We start from the raw sequence: 21093 nt of genomic DNA on the forward strand, positions 1-21093 counted from the left end.
CAAAAAAGACTTCTTTAAACTGATTCTGCCTAGCCATGGAAACTACTGAAAAAGTAAAATAGTTAAAAAGGAAGAGGTTTCAGTGTTTAATCAGAAAGGATCTAGAAATCTAGATGGAATAACTTATATAATCCTGCCACATATACTCTAGGCAGGGAATCTACTAGCCTTCCATATTTCAAAGAACTCACAATGCCCTGGCTTGGGGAGGGGGGGAAATCACAGTACTATGTAATGGCCCAAAAAAAAAAAAAAAGAGCAACCAAAAAGTTAGAAAGAGGAAAATAGAGAAGAGCTTCAAGAAATACATACATACATACATATATACATACATACATACATACATACATATATGAAACACAAAAGATAAAAATTCTATGCATTTAAACTTCATGCCCAAGTAGATAAACTAGCAGTTAGACAAAATGACAGTGAATAAGTATAATAATCAAGAAAAAACTAACAATCAATGGCATCAACTCTCTAAAATTTCTATAAGCTATTTTTTTAAAAAATGGAATCATACTAAGCAGGGGAAAAAACAGAAAGGAACATGATAAGACAAAAAGAATGTAAGGGACTAGAAGTTAAAAAGATAACTTAAAGAATCAGAAGAATAGAAGAAAAAAGATGAATTAACATTTCTTGTATTAAATTCTACTTTCCCTTATAAATGAATACTTTTATGAGAAGAGTAATACAGTAAAAAAGTCACTGTGGGAAAGGGGGAAGCAAGAGACAGACCCCACACAGTTTAGAGGTGAGTATAAATGGAATAGTACTTTCATTAGTCTCTCAAGTAGAAAGTCCAGAGAGAATAAGAGAAAAGCTGGGGGCAACTGGGTGGCTAAGTGGAATGAGAGCCAGGTCAAGAGACAGGAGGTCCTAGGTTCAAATCTGGCCTCAAACAATTCTAGGTGTGTGACCCTAGGGAAGTCATTTAACCTCTATTGCCTACCTCTTACCACTCTTCTCTGCATTGGACCCAATAGTATTGATTCTAAGATGGGGGGACGGAAAGGAAAAGAGGAGGAAGAGGAGGAGGAGAAGGAGGAGAAGGAAGAGGAGGAGGAGGAGGAGGAGGAGGAAGAGAAGGAGGAGAAGGAGGAGGAGGAGGAGGAGGAAGAGAAGGAGGAGAAGGAGAAGGAGAAGGAGGAGGAGGAGGAGGAGGAGGAGGAGAAAGAGAGAGAAAAGAAAAGCAATGTAATAGAGCAGAGAAATGGGAGAGGAGTATTGGAAATCAGGTTTCATGTTAAATAGAAAATGAAAGGATGTCAAAAAAGGTCATTTTCATGGGAAGAAGAGAAGTTTACGTGAGGAACAAGTTTGGATTTCAAAGTTGGTATTCCAAGAGCTTTACCTTAACAGGAAAAAATAAAGAAGTCAAGTAAGGATATAGCCCATGAACAAAAGAATATAATAAAGAACTGACTAGAAAGGTATAGAATAAGGACAAAATTCAAATCCCTGGAAAAGGGCATCATAAAAAAACATTTCTGAAACTAAGAGGGAATGCAGGGAGAAGAGGTGGCAGATGTGGATGAGATTTTCAACCACATTCATAACATCATTGGCCAAATAGAAAAGAATAAACAGAGAAATATCAATTTAGGGAACATGAAGTCAAAATAAATAAAATTAAGTTGCAGGGGAGTACAGAAAAGGAAATGAGAGAAGATATAAACTAATATCAAAGTAATAATAGCTAATCACAGAGACTAATAAAAGATGAAGAGAATAAAATCAATTTTAAAATGGAGTAAAACATACTTAACAATTATAACTAAATATTTAAACTGATAAAAACAATCTAATAAAATGCTAGGATAAGAAAACAAAACCTAAAAATATGCTACTATCCAGTTCACTTGCCCAGAAATAAAGAAGGGAAAAAATTTGGATTATATAATTTCAGAAAATTCGTGTGGTAATTAAATTAAATTAAAATAAATCATTTTTCTAAAAAATAAGCAAATGTAAAAGAGCAGAAACAGTTAACATATCGTTTATAGATCATAATGTAACAAAAATACTCATTGAAACAAGCAACAAAAGCAAAAGAAAGTAATACAAATAGAGATAATGACAACCTGCAAACTGATAATAATTAAGTAAAAGAAAAATCACATCAAGGGTTATGTGAAATAGAAAAATAATGTGAAACAACACACCAAAATTGGAGGGATACAACTAAAATAGTACCCAAAGGAAAAATTATAGTTTTAAAAACACATACTAATAAAATAGAAAGACAATAAATAGTATTTTTACTTTTTAAAGGCTAGAGAAACAAATTAGCAGACAAAATATGCAAATAAGAAATCTTCAAAGTTAGAAGATTAAATAGATAAAATAAAAACAAGACTATAACAATTATAAATAAAAATAAAAGTTGGTTCTTTGAAAGAGACTAGCAAAAATCCATAAACTTTTCACTAATCTTTTTTTAAGATAGAGAAGAAAATCATATTGTCCAAATAAAAAAATTTAAGGTGAACTTGCATCAATAGGAGATATAAAAAAGATTATCAGAACCTGGTAGGCAAAAATACAAGCTGGCAAAATGAAGCATTTAAAGGAAAAGGATGTAGGAATGATTGGGAATGAAGAGGAGAGATAGAACACACAGGAAGAGAGATAATGGAGAGACGGAATGCACAGAGGGGATGTTGGGAGAGTTTTCAACTGATAAGAGGAGAGAACTCTGGAAGAGAGTGAAGGTGGATCCTGAACTCTGGCGTGAAACTGATATTATCAAATAGCTTGAAGTGTCCTGAAGTGATTGCTGTGACTCTGATATATAATCAATCATATCAAAGATCTTCCTATGAACCTTTGGTAGTCAGACAAAACTCTGGAGTGTGATCCAAGCAGGATTTTATCCTAGGAGGGCAGTCTGTGTGTGTCTGACCAGCAGATTAAGCTATCTCTACTACTTCTCTAGACTCAACTGTTTACTTAGGTGCTTAGGTATATTATATTTAGATTAAGAAGAGAAGAATTTCTAGTAGGACTGATCCTGGCTGATGGTCACAGCCGAGGACTCAAGATCAGTCTGAAGGGAATAACATAGAGATACCTGATAATCTCTTTCCTATACGTTTCCCTAACTTGTCTCAGAAATAAACTACTGTTGTTCCATCAAATACACAGTCAGGTAAGTCTTTGAATATCTCAAAGATAGAGGGTATTAGGGTGTTCTAGGGTGTCATTTCTAAAAGACTTCAGTTAAACAAAAGGTCCAGAGTTGTCTGCCATTGCTGATATCCTGGCAGGCTGGTATCAGAAAGACATCAAAGGGTGTTTGGAATTTCCCTAAGTCCAAACAAAAATGTCTATACCTTACCCTTTAGTTGCCTTGATCTGAATACTAGATCCTGTCACTCCCTGTACTGAGTTTCCATCACAGGGACATATCCTTGAGATGTTCTGATCAATGAGAAAGACAACTCAGCTAGACTCATACCTCATCAAGCCTAGCTATCAAATAACTTCAAGAAAGGGGTTGTTTTACAACCTCATTTTTACATTGCCTATAAAAGTACAAAATGTCCAAATTAAGAGAACATGAAATAGAGAACTAAGAAAACCATTCTCAGTGAAATTAAACAAGATACAAAAGAACTATCAAAGAAAAACTACAATGGTTTATACTTCTATTCATGTACTTCAATAAACTTCCTCTATGGCTCTTGGGATCCCACCAACTCTATTCAAATTCAGTTATAATAGGATTCTTCTAGATAGTAAAGAAAAATAAGACCTCTAAAGGTAAAAAGTAAAACAGTTCTGCATCCATCTGGTATATAAAGTTGATCTTTTCTTAAAATGAATCAAAGACATTATCCAAGAGTTCCTCATATCCTCTGAAGCTCCTATTAAAAGCCTGAAAAGATTTTCATGATCTTTTCAGAATCTCATTATAAAAGCTAGATAAATGTTCTTAATTATTAAAGGAAGGGCAGGGGTTAGAAATGGCCGTTTCAGAATTTCAGCTTAATGGAGACTTGAAGGCTACTTAGGTACAACTCACACATGAAAAAAAGTACCCTCTCTACAAGATATCTTACAAATGATACACATAGCAGAAAAACATCTGTTTCTGAAAATCATATTAAAGCACTATTAAGTTTAGGTTTGTCTTTATAACAAGAGCAACTTAAATCTCTTAAAAACAATAAAAGGATTATTCTATTAACAGAGCCTCATACACAAGACTTTGGATGTTTTTTAAAAATCAATATTTCATAGCAGAAAAGATTATTTTTATTTAACTGACTAAAATTTACATATAGCCTCTGAGTAATTGATTTGGTCAGTATTTTTTAAAAAGAACTTTAGGGGCAGCTAGGTGGCTAAGTGGATTGAGAGCCAGGTCTGAAGATAAGAGGTCCTGGTTTCAAATCTGTCCACAAACACCCCCTAGCTACTCAACCCTATGCAAGTCATTTAACCCTTCAAAGCCTATCCCTTACCATTCTTCTGTTTTAAGAATACAAAGTATTTATTCTAAAACAGAAGGTATGGATTTTTTTTTTTACTTTTAAAGAATATTTTATTTGGTCATTTTCAAACATTATCCATTGGAAACAAAGATCATTTTCTTTTCCTCCCCCCTCCCCTCCTGCCACCCCTCCCTTAGCCAAGGTGCAATTCCACTGGGTATCACATGTGTCCTTGATCTGAACCCATTTCCATTTTGTTAGTATTTGCATTAGGGTGTTCATTTAGAGTCTCTCCTCTGACATGTCCCCTCAACCCCTGTAGTCACACAGTTGCTTTTCATCACTGTTTTTACTCTCACAGTTTGTCATCTGCTTGTGGATAGTGTTTTTTTAGATCCCTGCAGATTGTTCAGGGACATTGTATTGACACGAATGGAGAAGTCTATTACCTTCGATTGTACCACAGTGTATCAGTCTCTGTGTACAATGTTTTCCTGGTTCTGCTCCTCTCACTCTGCATCACTTCCTGGAGGTTGTTCCAGTCTCTATGGAATTCCTCCACTTTATTATTCCTCTGAGCACAATAGTATTCCATTACCAACATATACCACAATTTGTCCAGCCATTCCCCAATTGAAGGGCATCCCCTCATTTTCCAATTTTTGGCCACCACAAAGCGCAGCTATGAATATTCTGGTACAGGTCTTTTCCCTTATTATCTCTTTGGGGTACAGACCCAGCAGTGCTATGGCTGGGTCAAAGGGAAGATAGTCTTTTATTGCCCTTTGGGCATAGTTCCAAATTGCCCTCCAGAATGGTTGGATCCATTCACAACTCCACCAGCAATGAATTAGTGTCCCTACTTTGCCACATCCCCTCCAGCATTCATTACTTTCCATAGCTGTCATGTTAGCCAATCTGCTAGGTGTGAGGTGATACCTCAGAGTTGTTTTGATTTCCATTTCTCTAATTATGAGAGACTTAGAACACTTTTTCATGTGCTTATTAATAGTTTTGATTTCTTTATCTGAAAACTGCCTGTTCATGTCCCTGAATTTTTTAAAAAAAGAATATGATTGGCAATAATACTTTGTTGATGTCATTCCCATCATTTCTCTATTTCTGAGAAGAGAATATTTGCACAATATAATTAACAAGAAAAAATAAAACTGGTAGAATGCATCAGAGGTCACAAATGTCTTTGAGCTAAAGAATGCCAAGCTAAGGAGCTTGTGTTTTAACCTTTAGATAAGAGGGTACAGTTGACAGATTTTAAGCAAAGAAACTACAGAATCTGAGCTACTGAATAGTAAAAATAAAAAGATAATTTTAGAAGTTGTATGGCAGAGAGCTTGGGGATAGAAAAGATTGGAGGCAGAGATATGGGTAAGTGATTCTGATAGTTCTAGTTAGTATGAAATGATGGATACTACAACTGCCTGGTACCCTAGGCAGTTTAATCCTACTGCTTCTTTGAGTTAGAGTATGTTTTTATTCTGGAGCCATCTTTCACTACATATACTAAATTATAGTTAGATCATCAAGAAAAGGCTACAACAGTCATTATAAAACTTTAACCACAAGGTGACATTCTCCCTGAAGAAATATATTCTAGTAAAACAGAACTGAATATAAGTATCAGAAGACTTTAGTTCTGGTCTCTATGCCATTTCCCCTTCTATCACTGGAATATAGAATTACAAGGATATCTCTTTTATTTCTCTTCAATACTTATCCCAATGATATGTCAAAAATAGTAATCATCCTAAATGGATCAATAGTTAGGAATTGAATTGTAGTCCATGATCTATCCCCAACTAGTTGTTGTTTTTTTTTTTTATATTAGGGAAATGCTTATTAACCTCTCACAACATGAGTTTCTTCATTACACAACAAGGATGTATTGAATTAGAATCCCATAATCTGAAGACTTAGAAGGAATATCAGAAACCATCTCATTTAATCTATACCTGACAAAGAATGACCTCTATAACAAAAGTACTACTACTGCTGCTGCTGCTACTACTACTTACTAATAATAATACTAATACTACTGATGATGATAATAGCATTTCTAGGACACCTTAAGATTTGCAAGGTCCTTTGCATGTGTAATCTCATTTGATACTCACAATTTTGGGGGTAGATATTATTAATATCACCATGCTACACAGGAGGAAAATAATGCCAAGAGGTTCAGTGACTTGCCCAGGGTCACCGAGTCAGTAAGTGTCCATGGGAGGATTGGAACTCAAGTTTTCTTGACTCTTAAATACTCAGTCTGTTGTAACACTGAGCAGTACTCTGAAGACCTACAGAGAAGCAGTTGGCGAATGGGGTAGTGCATTCCAGTTTAGGATAACTTCTAATAGAAAATTTTTCTTTCCATCAAACTAAAATCTGCCTCTCTCAAACTTAAACACAATGCCACCAATCTGTCCCCTGAAGCCAAAGAGAATTTAATATTTCTTCCACATGTCAAATATTTAAAAAATTATGATGTATTCGCTAAGCCTTTTCTTACCTCCACCAAATATCTCCACTTCCTTCAAATGATCCTCATACAGTATCCTCTCAGGCTATTTTTGGCAGCTCTTCTCAGAATCTCTTGTAATTTCACAATGCCCTTACAAAAGTGAGGCATCCAGAATACAATGTTCCAGGTATGGTCTGACCTTAACAAAGTTCGGGACTATCACCTCTCTTATTCTGTCTTTCTTAATTTAATCTAAGATCTCCTAAATTATCTCATTCACCATATTATAGAGGTTATAAATTAGGACTAAAAGAAATCAGTTTCACAAATACAAATTTGGGCAACCCCTCTGAAAAAGATTTGGAGATCTTGCTGAACACAACTCAATTCTACACTATCCTCTTTTCTCAAATCACTAAGCCCATAGTTATACATCTTCTTGACTCCAACGCTGGCCTTCTATCTGATAGCATGATATAACAGAAAGGGAAAAAAGTTAATGTGATCTTAGACTACATACAGAGGGGGCAGCTGGGTGGCTCAGTGGATTGAGAGTCAGGCCTAGAGACAGGAGGTCCTGGGTTCAAATCTCTCCCCAGACACTTCCCAGCTGTGTGACCCTGGGCAAGTCACTTGACCCCCATTGCCTAGCCCTTACCACTCTTCTGCCTTGGAGCCAATACACAGTATTGGCTCCAAGACAGAAGGTAAGGGTTTAAAAAAAAAAGAATACATACAGAACAAGATAATCAGGCAAAGAAAAAAAACTTAAAAGATTTATATGAAGTTATAAAAAGTAAAGTCAGCAGAACCAGGAGAATATTGTTCACCGTAACAACAATAAAGTACAATAATCAACTGTGAATGACTTAGCTATCATCAGAAATGCAAGGATCCAGGACAATTCCAAGAGACTCCTGGCCAAAAAAACAGTCTATACATAATTAGAGAAGGAACTAATGAAATCTGAATGCAGACTGAAGCATGCCATCCTTTATTTCCTCCATGACTTTTTCTCTAGTCTAAGTGATGTCTTCTTTTACAATATGATGATCATGGAAATATGTATTTTATAATAACACAAGTACAACTTATATTACCTGTCATCCTGGAGAAGGGGAGGTGAGGGAAGGATAATAAAATGTCAGAAAACAATTACTGAAAATTATATCAACATGTAATCTGGAGGAAATTTTAATTTTTTAATTTTTATTTTTAAAAAAGAATACATACAGAGGCAACATCCAGAATAAAAGAGGTGATATCATACTACAGATAAGATCATAAATACTGTGTTCGGTTGGAAATGCCACACTGCAAGATGATTACCCAATGAGCAATTATAAATATTTAACTTGAACAAATAAAGACTCAGAATCATAATAGCTCTTTTCAAAGGCTACCTTTTTATAAGAGGACTTATACTTGTTCTACTTAAACTCAAGAGAATAATCAGATATAATGAGGAGAAAATAGAATAGAGGATTTCTGACCAATATAGGAAAAACCTTCCCAACAACAAGCTATCTAAAATATAAAATAGTCTACACCTCAACAGGCAGCATACTCCTCTCACTGAAAATCTTTGAACAAAGGTTGGATAAATACTAGATATTAGATAATAGGATTTTTGTGAGGTATAGATTAGACTAGATGAATTTTTAGGTGAAGGTTTCACATAAAGGTTGGATTAAAAACTTGTATACATAATACAGGAAATTTTTTGTTCATATTGTGTCAAGGAATTTTGTTACCCCCCCCCCTTCCTGAGGAGCTTTACCTGTCTATCAAACATTCCTGACATAGCAGAGCTGCACCAGGGTTGGGTCTGTGTACATTCTGTATGTTAATAAAAGTCAAGGTTGGGGGCTGCTTGGGGGAGAACCACAGGAGAACTACAGGAGAATTTAAAGGGAGAACCAAGAAGGAACAGAGCAGGCAGGTAAAGAGGGAGGAGAGAAGAGACATGCAGGCTAGGCACCACGTGGTCAGGTTACTTAGAGGAATAGTTTGTCTACCCTTCCAATAAACTTTATAAAATATATAAATATGCATATATATGGGTAGAAATATTATTCAATTCTTACAGGATGGCAACCAACGGTGGGATTTTTTTTAGAACCTTAATTTTCTTCTGAGAGAAGTTTTGAGTCTTAGGTAAAGCTTAGGTAATATAGAAGCCACTTCAGTTTGCTGGTCTGCCTTCATATGCAAAAAGAACCTTGGTGAAGAGAGGGAACAGGCTGCTTTTTTTCCCAGATTGGGTCACATTGGATTGGTAAGAAAAACTCCTTCCCTGGTGGCACCCTACTCCCCATCCCACCTTTTTTTTCCTTTCGGCTTGAATAGGGGTGAAGGGGTCTTTTTGCCCATACAGAATCGGGTGGGTTTTAGGACCCAACAGGAACTCCTGCTCTTTTGTTTTCCACCGCAGGCAAGGTCCTAGAGTTCCTACTTTCAGCCTAGTGCAGTGTAGGGGGGGGGGACCTTTTGTACAAATCGTGGGGGTCCTTCTAGGCTGTGGAGTAGAGTTGGGGGCTCCCTGGGGCAGTAGAGAAGGGGAAAGATGCTTTTTACCCAAAGTAGAACTGGGGACCCAGGCAGGTGTGTCTAAGAAATTTTGAGGTTTACACAGGGGATCAGCTGCTTTATATTAAAGGGCAGGATCCCGCATGCCCCTTGACAGTTTGACTTTCCCAGGAACAAAAAACACAGACTCTGGTTTCTTCCCAGCCTCTATACTATCCCTAAGTGGTTCCCACCCTCTACCCAACCTGATCCGTTTTGGATGAGAATGGGGCAGCAAAGGATGGGGCCCCCCTCATAGGACGGCCCTTGCAGACTGGGGTAACAGCGCACAGGGGTGGCCCCCTAGGAATTGGTGTAAGACACCAAACAAACCAAGATTTTATTTTTAAATCAAGGGGCACTAGAACCCAATAGGTCTTTCCCAGACCTCCAGTGTCTGCCTGACTTTACCAAAGTGCCACACCCACTGTGTGGCCCCTGCAGCAGGGACCTGCTTGGCAACACCAGTTAAATTAATTCTGGAGGTCCTTCCAGGCTATGTTAGGGATAGGAGCTCCCTGCCCCCTCAACTTTGAAAAGAACTGTGGCCACTGCCTAACCTTGGTGGATTGGGAAACTGCATTTTTCTCTCTCCCTCCCCACACCCTCAAACTTTGCTTGTAGACTTCCTGCCTTCTTTACCATATTAAAAGTCATTTTTTTCTTTCTCTTTATCTGACTGTTTGCTTAGTGTAAAAATGGAGATTGAATCCCCAACTTCAATCCCCAGAAGTATTTGCTAGTTCCCAAATTGCCCTCTAATCTCCCTGAATCTCCCTGAGTATGAGATCACAATTTATTATTTAAAGGGACTCCACCTACTGCTCGCTCTCTTGGCTTCCCCAGCTGGGCTCAAGTGGCTCTACTAGGCAGGATGTAGAGTGAGTGACTGTGAATGGGCTCTCTGGGCCTAGACACATGTTTTTCTTATTTTATTTTGCATTTCCTTTATTTCTTAATCTTTAATAAAACTTTCTAAAAATGTAATACTTCTAGCAGAGCAACTAATTTTAACTGTTACATTAGATAGGTCTACCCATAGATACCTTCCACTCCACACACATTTATAGCACCACCTACTATTGAGAATTAAAACTACAGAAAAATAAAAAGAATTCCTTTGCTACTGCTATTAGTGATCTAAAATAATGCTATTAAATTGAATACATTTAAATAAAAGGATTATTAATAGGAATATTAATAATATTGAATTTAAATTAAAACCAAATTTCTAAAATTGAATAGTCAAAATAATGCTATTAAATTGAATACATTTAAATAAAAGGATTATTAATAGGAATATTAATAATATTGAATTTAAATTAAAACCAAATTTCTAAAACTGAATAGTCAACATTAAATCAAATTAATTCCATGCAATATTAAAGAATAATTTTAGAACATAATAGTATTAATAATACTATCAATAACAATAGTTACTAATTTTCAATAACTATTATTAGACATTATTATTAATTACTAATGGTTGTTATTTATCAACACTTATTTATGGTTATTGATTATTAATAACAAGAACTATAATTAATGTATATTAATTATTGATAACATTATTGATAATTGTCATGCTTATTAGTTATTAGTGATATTATTGATAATTATAATAAATCTATATTTTAATTATTAATTACAATTATTAAACTAAATACACATTCATAATTAATACTATTGCTGTGCAACAATTACTGTTTCCTTACATTAGCCTTTTGTTTTAAACCTTATTTTATTGCTTTCCACAATAACATTGAAGAACTCTGTCTCTATTTATGTTTTAAGTTTTCATTTTTTAAGCTGACCATTTAGCAATACTCATACTAGCTTAAATAAGACATACAGACTAGACATTATAGGAAATACTGCAACACATCAAAGGAAATCAGGAACTATTCCTTCTGATTCACCCCTGCATAAATCTCTAAATTGCTGGAGTGATCCCAATTTGCCTAAGGAGAATTGGATGACAAAGAAGCTAGAAAGCTTTGTAAGGCATGGATGGATACATCTTTTACCTGGCCAAAATATGGCTCTTTTGACTTCAAGTTCTTAAAAGATTTGAAGTTGGCCATTAAAAACAGAGTCCAAAGATTATAAATACTGGTATTTATGGGCATATCATGTTGATAAATTGACCATTCCATCGAGTGAGGAAACCATTCTTTCTTTGGAAACAAACCATTCTAGCATAACTCCTTCAGTCAAATCTAGCACGGAACATGCTCAATCATGCCACCTGGCCTGTGAGGAAGTTTCTCCTCATACTGACCCAAACCAGGACGTGGACCCCTCAGCTCCTCTCCCTGTCAGACCTCACTCATCCCCTACTGCTCCCATCCCCTTTCCCCCAATCTACCTTTCTACCCTAACTACCCAGTGCCCACTCATCTCCCCTATCCCCACCTGTACCATCCCTATTTCAATCCTTTTCTGTACCCTCCTTCCTATCCACCTTATTGTGTCCCCTCTAGGTCTCACCCATCCAATTCCTCTCCAACCCATACCCAGTCCCACTCCCCTTCCTCTCCACCCCACCTCCAGCCCCTCCCAAGTTCCTCTCCACCCCACCCCAGCCCCGCCACCAATCATTTTGCTCTGCCTCCCCACCTGCTGACCAGCTCCATTCCACTACCCCACCCCCTTCCCCTACCAGCCCCACTACAACCCACTCCATTGAACTCCAGAACACAGGGCAAGCAGCAGTTGCCACAGATGATTCAAATAAAGGTCTTTTCCCTCTAAGAGTTGACCCTACATATAACAGACATGGAGATTTGGTAAACATTAGACATCATACACCTTTTTCTCCACAGGACATTGAGAGATTCAAAGACAAAACACCTTCATATGAAGCTGATCCTATGGTGGTGATAAATAAGTTTAAAAGCATTTTTCGCACCTATAATCCCACATGGCTTGATGTAGAAGATTTGCTCCAGGTCTTGCTAACAGAAAGGGAAAGGAATAAGATTCTTTCTCTTGTTAATCATGCCCAAGGAGAGGGAACAGCGCATTGGCCAACTGAAGATCCCAAATGAGACCCAAATTCAGAGCAAGATTACTTACAACTATGCCAGGCTAGAAATACATTGATAAAAGCTATGAGGACCTGTTCTGATAGGCCTGTTACATGGACTAAATTTGAAAATCTTAAGCAAGAAGATAGCGAAAATCCTGCACAATTTATGGACAGACTTATCAAGCTGGGAGGAAGATATATTGAGCTTGATCTTCAGCGGGAATGGGACCTTAGACAAATCAGAATGCAATTTGTGAAAACCAGTTGTAAGGTAGTTAGGAATTATGTTATTATTAGGAATAATATTAGGAATATTATGACTAGCTGTCAAAATTGGCCTATTATGGACCTTGAAGAATTGAAAAGAGTGGCAGTTTATGCTTCTGAGAGGCATATGGAAAAGGAGGAGAACACTGATTTTGTGGAAACATTAAGGAAGGAAATAAAGGAATTGACTTCTAAACAGGGTGAGAAGGATAAGGAGAATGTTACTTTAGTAGAGACATTGAGGAAGGAAATAAAAGAATTAACTGAAGCAGTTGGAAAGGTAAAGCAAGGAGAGATCATAGTTCCCTTACAAGAATCCACAAAACAACCACTAACATGTTATTTTTGTGGAAAAGTTGGTCATGTAATTATGAATTTTAAGAAGAGAAATCAAGAAAATAGGAATAGAAGCTTCAGGAATAATGATATTAATAGGAGGACTAGTTATTCCAATGAGGAAAATCAAAACCCACACCCAAACACCTGTACTCAATGTGGGAACTCCCCTCAGTATGGGGGACACCAGTGATGTGGACAAAAAAATGTGATGAATTATGGTACTTGGGAGGGGAAGGAACCTCAAAGAATCTGGAAGTGAATTTTTAAGCATTTTCGAACCTCATTACCTTATTGATGTTAACTATTTCAGTTTATTCCCCTTCAGGCCCAGATAATACTCCAGATTCTATCAAACTTGAAAGAGGAGAAGGATCAAGGTCAATTAAAAAGATTTAAAGAGGATTAAGTGGAATGAGGGAGAATTATGGTAGAGAAAGAATCAAGAAGGAAAAGGAGAAGATTGTTAACAAGACATGGCAATGTTTTAAAAAAACAAGGTAAGCAAAAAAACTTAAGAGGGTAAAACAAGATAAAAGCAGAGTGAGTAGAAATATTGGTGAATTCAGGAGCTAGAATGAGAATAAAAGAGAAGAGGCTATGTTTGTGGAGTGACTAAGAAAAAAAAGCTGAGCAAAGTTATTGCTAGGTTATAACTATTTGTAAAGAAATTGTAAATACTCCCTAACTAGTTTGGAAGATGATTAGTGTGGTGAGTAGAAAAGATCGTGGAGTAATTTGGTTCAACTGTGATGATTCTATTTCTGCAACAATTAAGTCGATATTATCTGTGCTCTATTTGTACACTCATCTCTTTTCTTGGAGAATGAAAGAATTTGAAGAACACTGTCATATTCCAGGTTGTTCGAAAGAATGAAGTGTTTCTTAAAAAAAAGAGAGAAGTAAGGCTTTGATGTGGAAAAAAGGAGACTTGAAAGGAAGGGAAGATTTGATCTTGCTCAAAGAAACCTAAGAGTAGAAAAGTATGAGACAAAGGGAGAAATGAAGGGAAAGAACAATTGAACAATTAGAATTTAAAACAGATTTTAAGGCTCTTCCTGATGAACAGCTGTTCTGAAAAAAGATGTTAGGATTTTAGTGAAACTCAAGCTCAAAATACGTCAGTAGTGTAACTCTTCAGACAAAAATAAATAAATATAATAGAATCTTGGGCTGTATTAAAAGAGATATAAATGGCTTTTGGGAATAGCAAGTACCATTGTACTCTGTCCTGGTCAGATATCAACAGAAACATTTTATTCAGTTCACATCACATCGCAGTTTAAGACAAACTTCAATAATCTGGATATTAACTAGAGAAGGATAACTAGTATGCTAAAAGGTCTTGAATCCATGCCATATGAAAATAAAGTGACAGGGCTTTAAATGATTAGTTCAGAAAAGAGGCAACTCAGGGTTGGAGGGAGAGGATATATAGCATCTATCTTCAAGTATTTAAAAGGTTGTCTTATAAAAACGAAATATATTTGTTCTGTATATCCCTTCTGTCCCTGCCGTGCTCCAAACAGAATCCAAGGAAATGAAAGGGAGTTGCAAAGCATTGGGAAAACCTTCCTCATGGTTAGAGCTGACCAAAATTGGAATGAGTGCTTCAAAAGGTAATGAATTGATTCTCCTGAAAAGACTTCAAGCAGAAATTAAGTAACTACTTGTTGGGAACATTATACTGGAGGTTATTCCTAGTTGGATCAGATCAGAAGGCTGCTGAAGTACCATCTAAACCTCAAATTCTGTGATACCAAGATATACAATTAGGTCATATTATGTAGGACAAGGCACTTAACCTTTGGCTTATTATTTGTAAAATGAGGGAATTGTCTAAGTATGATCTTGAATGACCTTCCTTGATTTTAATGTTTAGTTGTAACTCTTCTGGTGTAAAAATATACAAGAATTAAAAAGCTACTCGCAAATATTCCCATCATGCAACCTTCATTATAACATCTACTTTTCTTTTTACCTGCATTAAGATTTTTGTTGTGTTCCTCAAAGATTCAAATGGTATTGATATGTCATGTACCAAAAGAAATACATTATCACTAACATCTATGCTTGAAAGCTTCATGATATAATTAAAACCACACTGGCTGGGAAGTCAGGAGATATAGATAGGTTCTAGGACCAGTTCTAACAAGAAGTCATTCAACCTCTCTTAACTCCAATTTCTCTATCTCTAAAATGAGAAGACTGGGCAAGAAAATCTCCAAGGATCTTTCTTACTCTGAAATTCTTTGAGTTTACAAGATAAATATTCCAGTTTTTAAATCTGCCTTAAATGAATAATTGTATTTTTTGGTCATATCATGTCTAGATCCTTAATTTGATGGTAGAATTCTCTTTTTATTGCTCTAACATCTTTCATTCATATGATATGACTGGCTTAGGAAAAATGCTGACACCCTGAGGTACTCTATTCTACTGATATAACATTGTTGAAAGCATTGTCTCAATTAGAATTCAATCGTTTTTGTGAGTTACATTATGTAGGCAATGCATATGAATAGAACATTTTGCAATATAGTAAAAGGTCTACAATGAACTTCCATTTAGCAAAATGGTAAGCACTGCAGTACTCTATTCAAAATGGAATTTCAGAACTATTAAGGGCCTTAGGGATCACTTCTTCATTTTTAAGATGGAAAACTAAAGACAAAGATCCAGAGATGTTAAATAAATGGCCTAAGGTGATGTAATGGCTTAAAGGTGTAAAAATGGAAATTTGAACCCCAGACTTCAATCCCCAGAAGTCCTTGGTATTTCCCAGAATTCCCTATAATCTCACCTGAGATCCCCAGCTGGGAAAGGTCAAAATTTGTATTTAAACTGGCTGTAACTCCTACTTCCTTCTCTTCCTGTACTCAGAGATTTCAAGGATTTAGTGAGTAAACTAAGCACGGGGGGGGGGGGGGGGGATGTCTGAATTTGGTTAAATCAGCCATGGCACATGGTTTATTATTTTATATCCTTGATTTCTAATAATCTTTAATAAACCGCATAAAATTATAATACTTTTATTACAAGAGACTAAATTAACTGTTACAAAGGGTAGAAAGGAGAACAGTCCCTTCCTCCTTCCATTATGCCATGTCAAGGACACTCCCTTGAACACACAAGCAACACATGAAGCTGGTCTTATTTCTTTGAACTCATATCTTGTATAGCTATTTTGTTTTCATTTTTTGCTCCTTTTGGACTTGCTGAAAATAAGACAGCACTTTCAGGCTTTAAATGGAATTGACCTATAACTTATGGCATATTGAAAGGTGTCTGCTTTCAATGTCTTGGTTCTATTCTGAGAATGATTTGTAACACAAAAAAGTCATTTGCCATACTTTTTTGTTTACATACTTAATGAAATGCTTAACAATGTAAGTATTTTGGAGATAGTAAATCAATTTAAAGAATTATTCTGAAGCACCAGGAAGTCTATTTATGGAATAATAAATCTCTCTTTATTCTTTCCCAACCTCATTTTGATAAATATGCTAACAAAGACTAAGGATGCTAATAATAAATTTCAAATGCACAAGAGGGGGACAAAATTATAAAACAGATATAAATGTCAAATAGCTGATGCAACAAAAATTGTAACTAGACCACTTAAAAATTAGATAAAACAAAATCTCCATCAATGAACCATTCATTCAATGAAGGCAGCCAGAAAATTGTACCATATCTTGGAAAACATATGGTCTTCTCCTTCTTAAACTCTACAATCTCTAAATCTTCCTTATTTTAAAATATTTGTTTGTCATTGTTCATATCATTTGATATTACTATTCTCTTACTATATATTTCTCTGTTGCCGGGAGCCATCAAAGACCATACTGTTTGACACAGTAACACGTGGAAACCGGGGACTGCAAGGCAGCCCGCAGGAAGGATGGAAATACCCACTGAAACCCCCCTAAGTGACTTTCATTATTAACATCCCCTTATTATTGGAATTGCTATGATTATTAATCTTACTTAGCTCCAGGAAAATAAATTAGAGCAATATGCATGCAGGGTTAATACAGATGTTCCACTGTGTCCCCTCAGAATATTACCAGGAGATCTCACTTTCAAAATTAAACCTAAGGATTCTTATATACCCACTTAGTGTGGCATTTAAAATGGTTGAAGGCTATAAACTGTAGTGAGTAAAAATAGTTGAAGATATAAATTGTAGTAGATATAAGAGTGGGTGAGTAAATTGTGACCGCAGAAAATATGTTTTCACTACAGTGTCTTGTGTTAAAATCAAATATAAGGTGGTTGCCAGGGAAATATTCCCAATTATGAATATATACACAAGTCAACTGGGTTTTATAGAGATTTTAATTAATAATACAATGAGGAATTAGAAAAAGAGAGAAAAAGAGGGAATAATGAGAAAGGGATAAGCTGGCCCTGGCCAGTCCTGGCCAACCCAGGCCTAAGCCCTAAGAGAAAAATCAGTCAGTCCTTAATCACTCACCACAAGATCTGTCCAAGCAAGGATTCTAGTGACACCAGGCCAGCTCCATCTCAGCTGACTTCATCAGCTCAATCCTCAATCTGAATGTTTCAGAATGAGTCCCCAAGAGAATCTCGAAAGAGACCCTTCAAGGCAGCCTTTCCCAGCTGACTGTTCCAGAGAGAGCTTTTCGTCTCCTTTTAAAGGGCATTTTCTCCTTTGTCACCTCCCCTAAATTCTTACATCTACCAATCACAGTAGACATTTTTCAAAGGACAGACCATTCTTAGTTCACACCTAAGAAGGTGTGAACTTTTGAGTAATTTACACCTGGAAAGCTCTGAGTAAGTTTCTCAGCTCTTTGTTCCTTATAAATTCACAAGTTGCCTGACCTTTATAGGTACTTAGCTTAAGAAAAGTATGGGTTTAAGTACTTTTCATTGTTCAGAAAAGAGTTTACAACTTTATCTTCCCCTAGGGCAGACTTAAGTAGGGTGAAGTAGAGTTCTCACATTCCTGATCTAAGTAGTGTTCACTGCCCAACTGGGGAATGGTCTTAATCCAATCTTATAAAGTAGCGTCTGGGAATTATTAAGGTTTACAATCCCCCCTGATGATCATTGGGAGACTAGTCTCCCCATTGATCATTTAACATAATCAATTTGTAGTTCTAAATGCACTTCTAACTATGGATATACACAATATTCAATTTTCTAAGAGGAAAATAGAGTAGAGAGGGAGGAAATAGAAAAGAAGGAAAGCAAAACCAATGTTTTGCTGGGCACATTGACAGAAAGCCAAATTAGGGGCAGTCCCTTTTGGCATAAATGTGTACATTTACAATAAATGTTCAATCAAAGTTCAGTTCAATCAACCATATCCAAAGTTCATTCTTGATCTTCTTGATGTAGTGCGGATTTTCTGGCATCTTTCTGCAACAATTCATTCTCTGGATATAGAAGTTTCAAGCTTCTTTCTTGAAGATATTTTCTTGAACAAAATCAAAATCTTAGATTTTTATAAAAGTACAATCTCAAAGAAAAAATGAAAAATTCCTGGATTTTAAATTAAAATACATTAGCTAGGACCCTCTTTTCTAGGCATAAAAACTTCTGGCAAATCTGTGCTCTGAATTCCCCAACCTATATCTGAGTCATGGTGATTCTACCCTCTGACCCTGCACTTAGCAACAATGTTTTCTTGGCTATCTCCTTAGGCTTCATATCTGTTGTTAGGTTCTATGGAAACATGCATGGTGAAAAATGATTGTGTGCCAGAAAAGCATGTACTTAATGAAGCTATGTAATAAACAAACCCCGTGCAATGGCAGAACACTGAGTGACAGCTAAGCACAGGTCTGAGCACTCAGTCGTCTCTCATCTCTTATTCACCTGACCACTCCATCTAGTCAGAAGGACCCCCCACTTTGGGAGACCACAGGCTTGGCTCTCAAAACTCTGTGATTTCTAAAGTGATCCAGACAAAATATTCAACTATGCATAATAAAACACACAATCAGTATCACTAGATGTGGTAAGTCTGCCAGAATCATACTGCCCTGATCGCTCTGTATAGAGATTTCTTTGTGTAGCTACAAAAATAAAAAGTGGACAGACAGGTCCAAATGCACTTCCAAAAAGTCACAGTATATAACTGCTCTTGAAGTAGCTAGTTTCCTAGAACAGGTATAGAATCAAGGTTGGGAAACTTTGTTCTTTGAGTAACCTGCAGACTGGCAAATGATATAACTCATTAAGACTTGCTTCCTTTGTTGCAAATCAGGATCTTATCCCACCTAGCTCACAAAGGATATTATGAGGATGTAAAAGTGCTTTGAAAAGTTCACATATACTACACAGATGAAAAGATTAAATATTTCCACTGCACAGTAATACAAGGACATCAAAAGGTTTCTTTAAATCTTCAAAACTAATTTCAAAGAGGTGATAACTTTAAGAGCCAAAGTAACTTGTGAAGCCATCATAACTAAAAATAACTAACCCTAAGTCTCAATGATTAGGAAAATTCTAATACAGTAAATAACAGCATCAGCAGTGTCTTTATAGAAAACAAAAGACAACCTTAAAATCAATAGTTCTATAATTAAATAAATTATGCAGTTCTTTGGGATCTAAAATATGCATTTGGGTCATTAAAAAGAAAAATTGCATCAATCAATACTTAAAACACAAAAGTTTCCTTTTGATGGATGTCAAGAGAGGTATGAACGTGTTATATTTATGAAAGATCATTCAGTGCTCTAATAAGCATCTGTGACATAGGAGGTATCTATTCTAAGCAGGCATAAAGCCATATCACAAAGAAATGAAAATGAAAATGGAAAAGTCACTTGAAATAATTCTTTTAAATATAGAACCTTCATAAAATTTTCTTTCAGTTTTTAAATATTTAATATCAAAATTATAATAACTGAAATTATAGATGTAATAAAGATGATCTGTAAATAAGATGTAGAAATAAATTAAAATTTTTCTCATCACAAATGTTCTTTAATCCTACTGAGCTGTAGCACCTAGCCTCCAGTAGCTATATTTCATTTATTTACAGAAAAAGACAAAAGATCATATAACCATAAGAAAAGATCAAAGACTTAAGCATGCAACCAGAAAAGCTAACAAATTAATACCTTCCCCAAGTAAACATAAAAATAGAAATTATGAAAATTGAAAAAGGAATAAAACTGAAACAAAAAAAAACACTAGAATGATAAATAAAACAAAGATTTATTTTAAGACCAGTAAATTAAACAGGTAAACTTTTAGCTAATCTGATTTTTTAAAAAACCCTTACCTTCTGTTTTAGAATCAATACTACATATTGGTTCCAAGGCAGAAGAGAGGTAAGGACTAGGCAATGGGGGTCAAGTGACTTGCCCAGGGTCACACAGCTAGGAAGTATCTGAGGCAAGATTTGAACCTAGGATCTCCTGTTTCTAAGCCTGACTCTCAATCTACTGAGCAACCCAGCCCCTTAGTTAATCTGATTTTTAAGAAATGAAAATAACACTATCAAAATAAAAGTAGAAAGTCACAACAAAAGATATTATGATAATTAAATAAGACATTAAAAATGATTATACCAAATAATATGCCAAGACACTAAAAATCAAAAGTAAATGAATGAATAAAAATACACAACAACAAAAACATAACAGAATAACAGATGAAACAGAACCTAAACAAAAATAAATTGGATAAGCCAAAAATACATACCTAAAGGGAGTAAAAATAGTAGCATAGTCGAATTCTATCAAATGTTTAAAGAACAATTAGTCCCTATACTATATAGTTCACTATACTATAATAGAGTATAAACTTTACCAAACTCCTTCTATAGGAGAAATTTGGTCCTGATAGTCAAAGTTGAGATAAATGAAGTAGAGAAAGAAAAATATAAGCCAATATCACAAATTGTACGAAAAAATACTGAATAAAACATTAGCAAGAAGACACAGAAACATATAAAAGTTATTCACTATAATAGTTGGAAT

At 35.6% G+C, this 21093-nt stretch overlaps 1 protein-coding gene and 1 long non-coding RNA gene across 4 annotated transcripts in view; one reads left to right on the forward strand and one right to left on the reverse strand.

The window, feature by feature from the left end:
• Positions 1-21093, reverse strand: part of DTD1 (D-aminoacyl-tRNA deacylase 1) — a 211019-nt gene that overhangs the window by 39955 nt on the left and 149971 nt on the right. The window contains exon 5 of one of the 2 annotated variants that reach the window (XM_056813851.1): positions 16570-18572. The exons of the other annotated variant lie outside the window; for it this stretch is intronic. Coding sequence (XP_056669829.1) covers positions 18525-18572 — 48 coding nt within the window. The 3' untranslated portion in view covers positions 16570-18524. Of the gene's footprint in view, positions 1-16569; positions 18573-21093 lie in introns of those variants that run through there. 2 annotated transcript variants of the gene reach the window in all.
• On the forward strand, positions 2696-14973 carry LOC103097694 (uncharacterized). Of its 2 annotated transcripts, none has more exons than XR_459100.3 (3): positions 2696-3157; positions 13452-13623; positions 14653-14973. It is a non-coding gene; the product is annotated as an uncharacterized LOC103097694 (long non-coding RNA). The 2 variants fall into 2 exon arrangements; XR_001626079.2 differs by lacking the exon at positions 2696-3157 and adding an exon at positions 12170-12278.

This window comes from Monodelphis domestica, chromosome 1 (assembly GCF_027887165.1).
Source record: "Monodelphis domestica isolate mMonDom1 chromosome 1, mMonDom1.pri, whole genome shotgun sequence".
NCBI classification, from domain to species: domain Eukaryota; kingdom Metazoa; phylum Chordata; class Mammalia; order Didelphimorphia; family Didelphidae; genus Monodelphis; species Monodelphis domestica.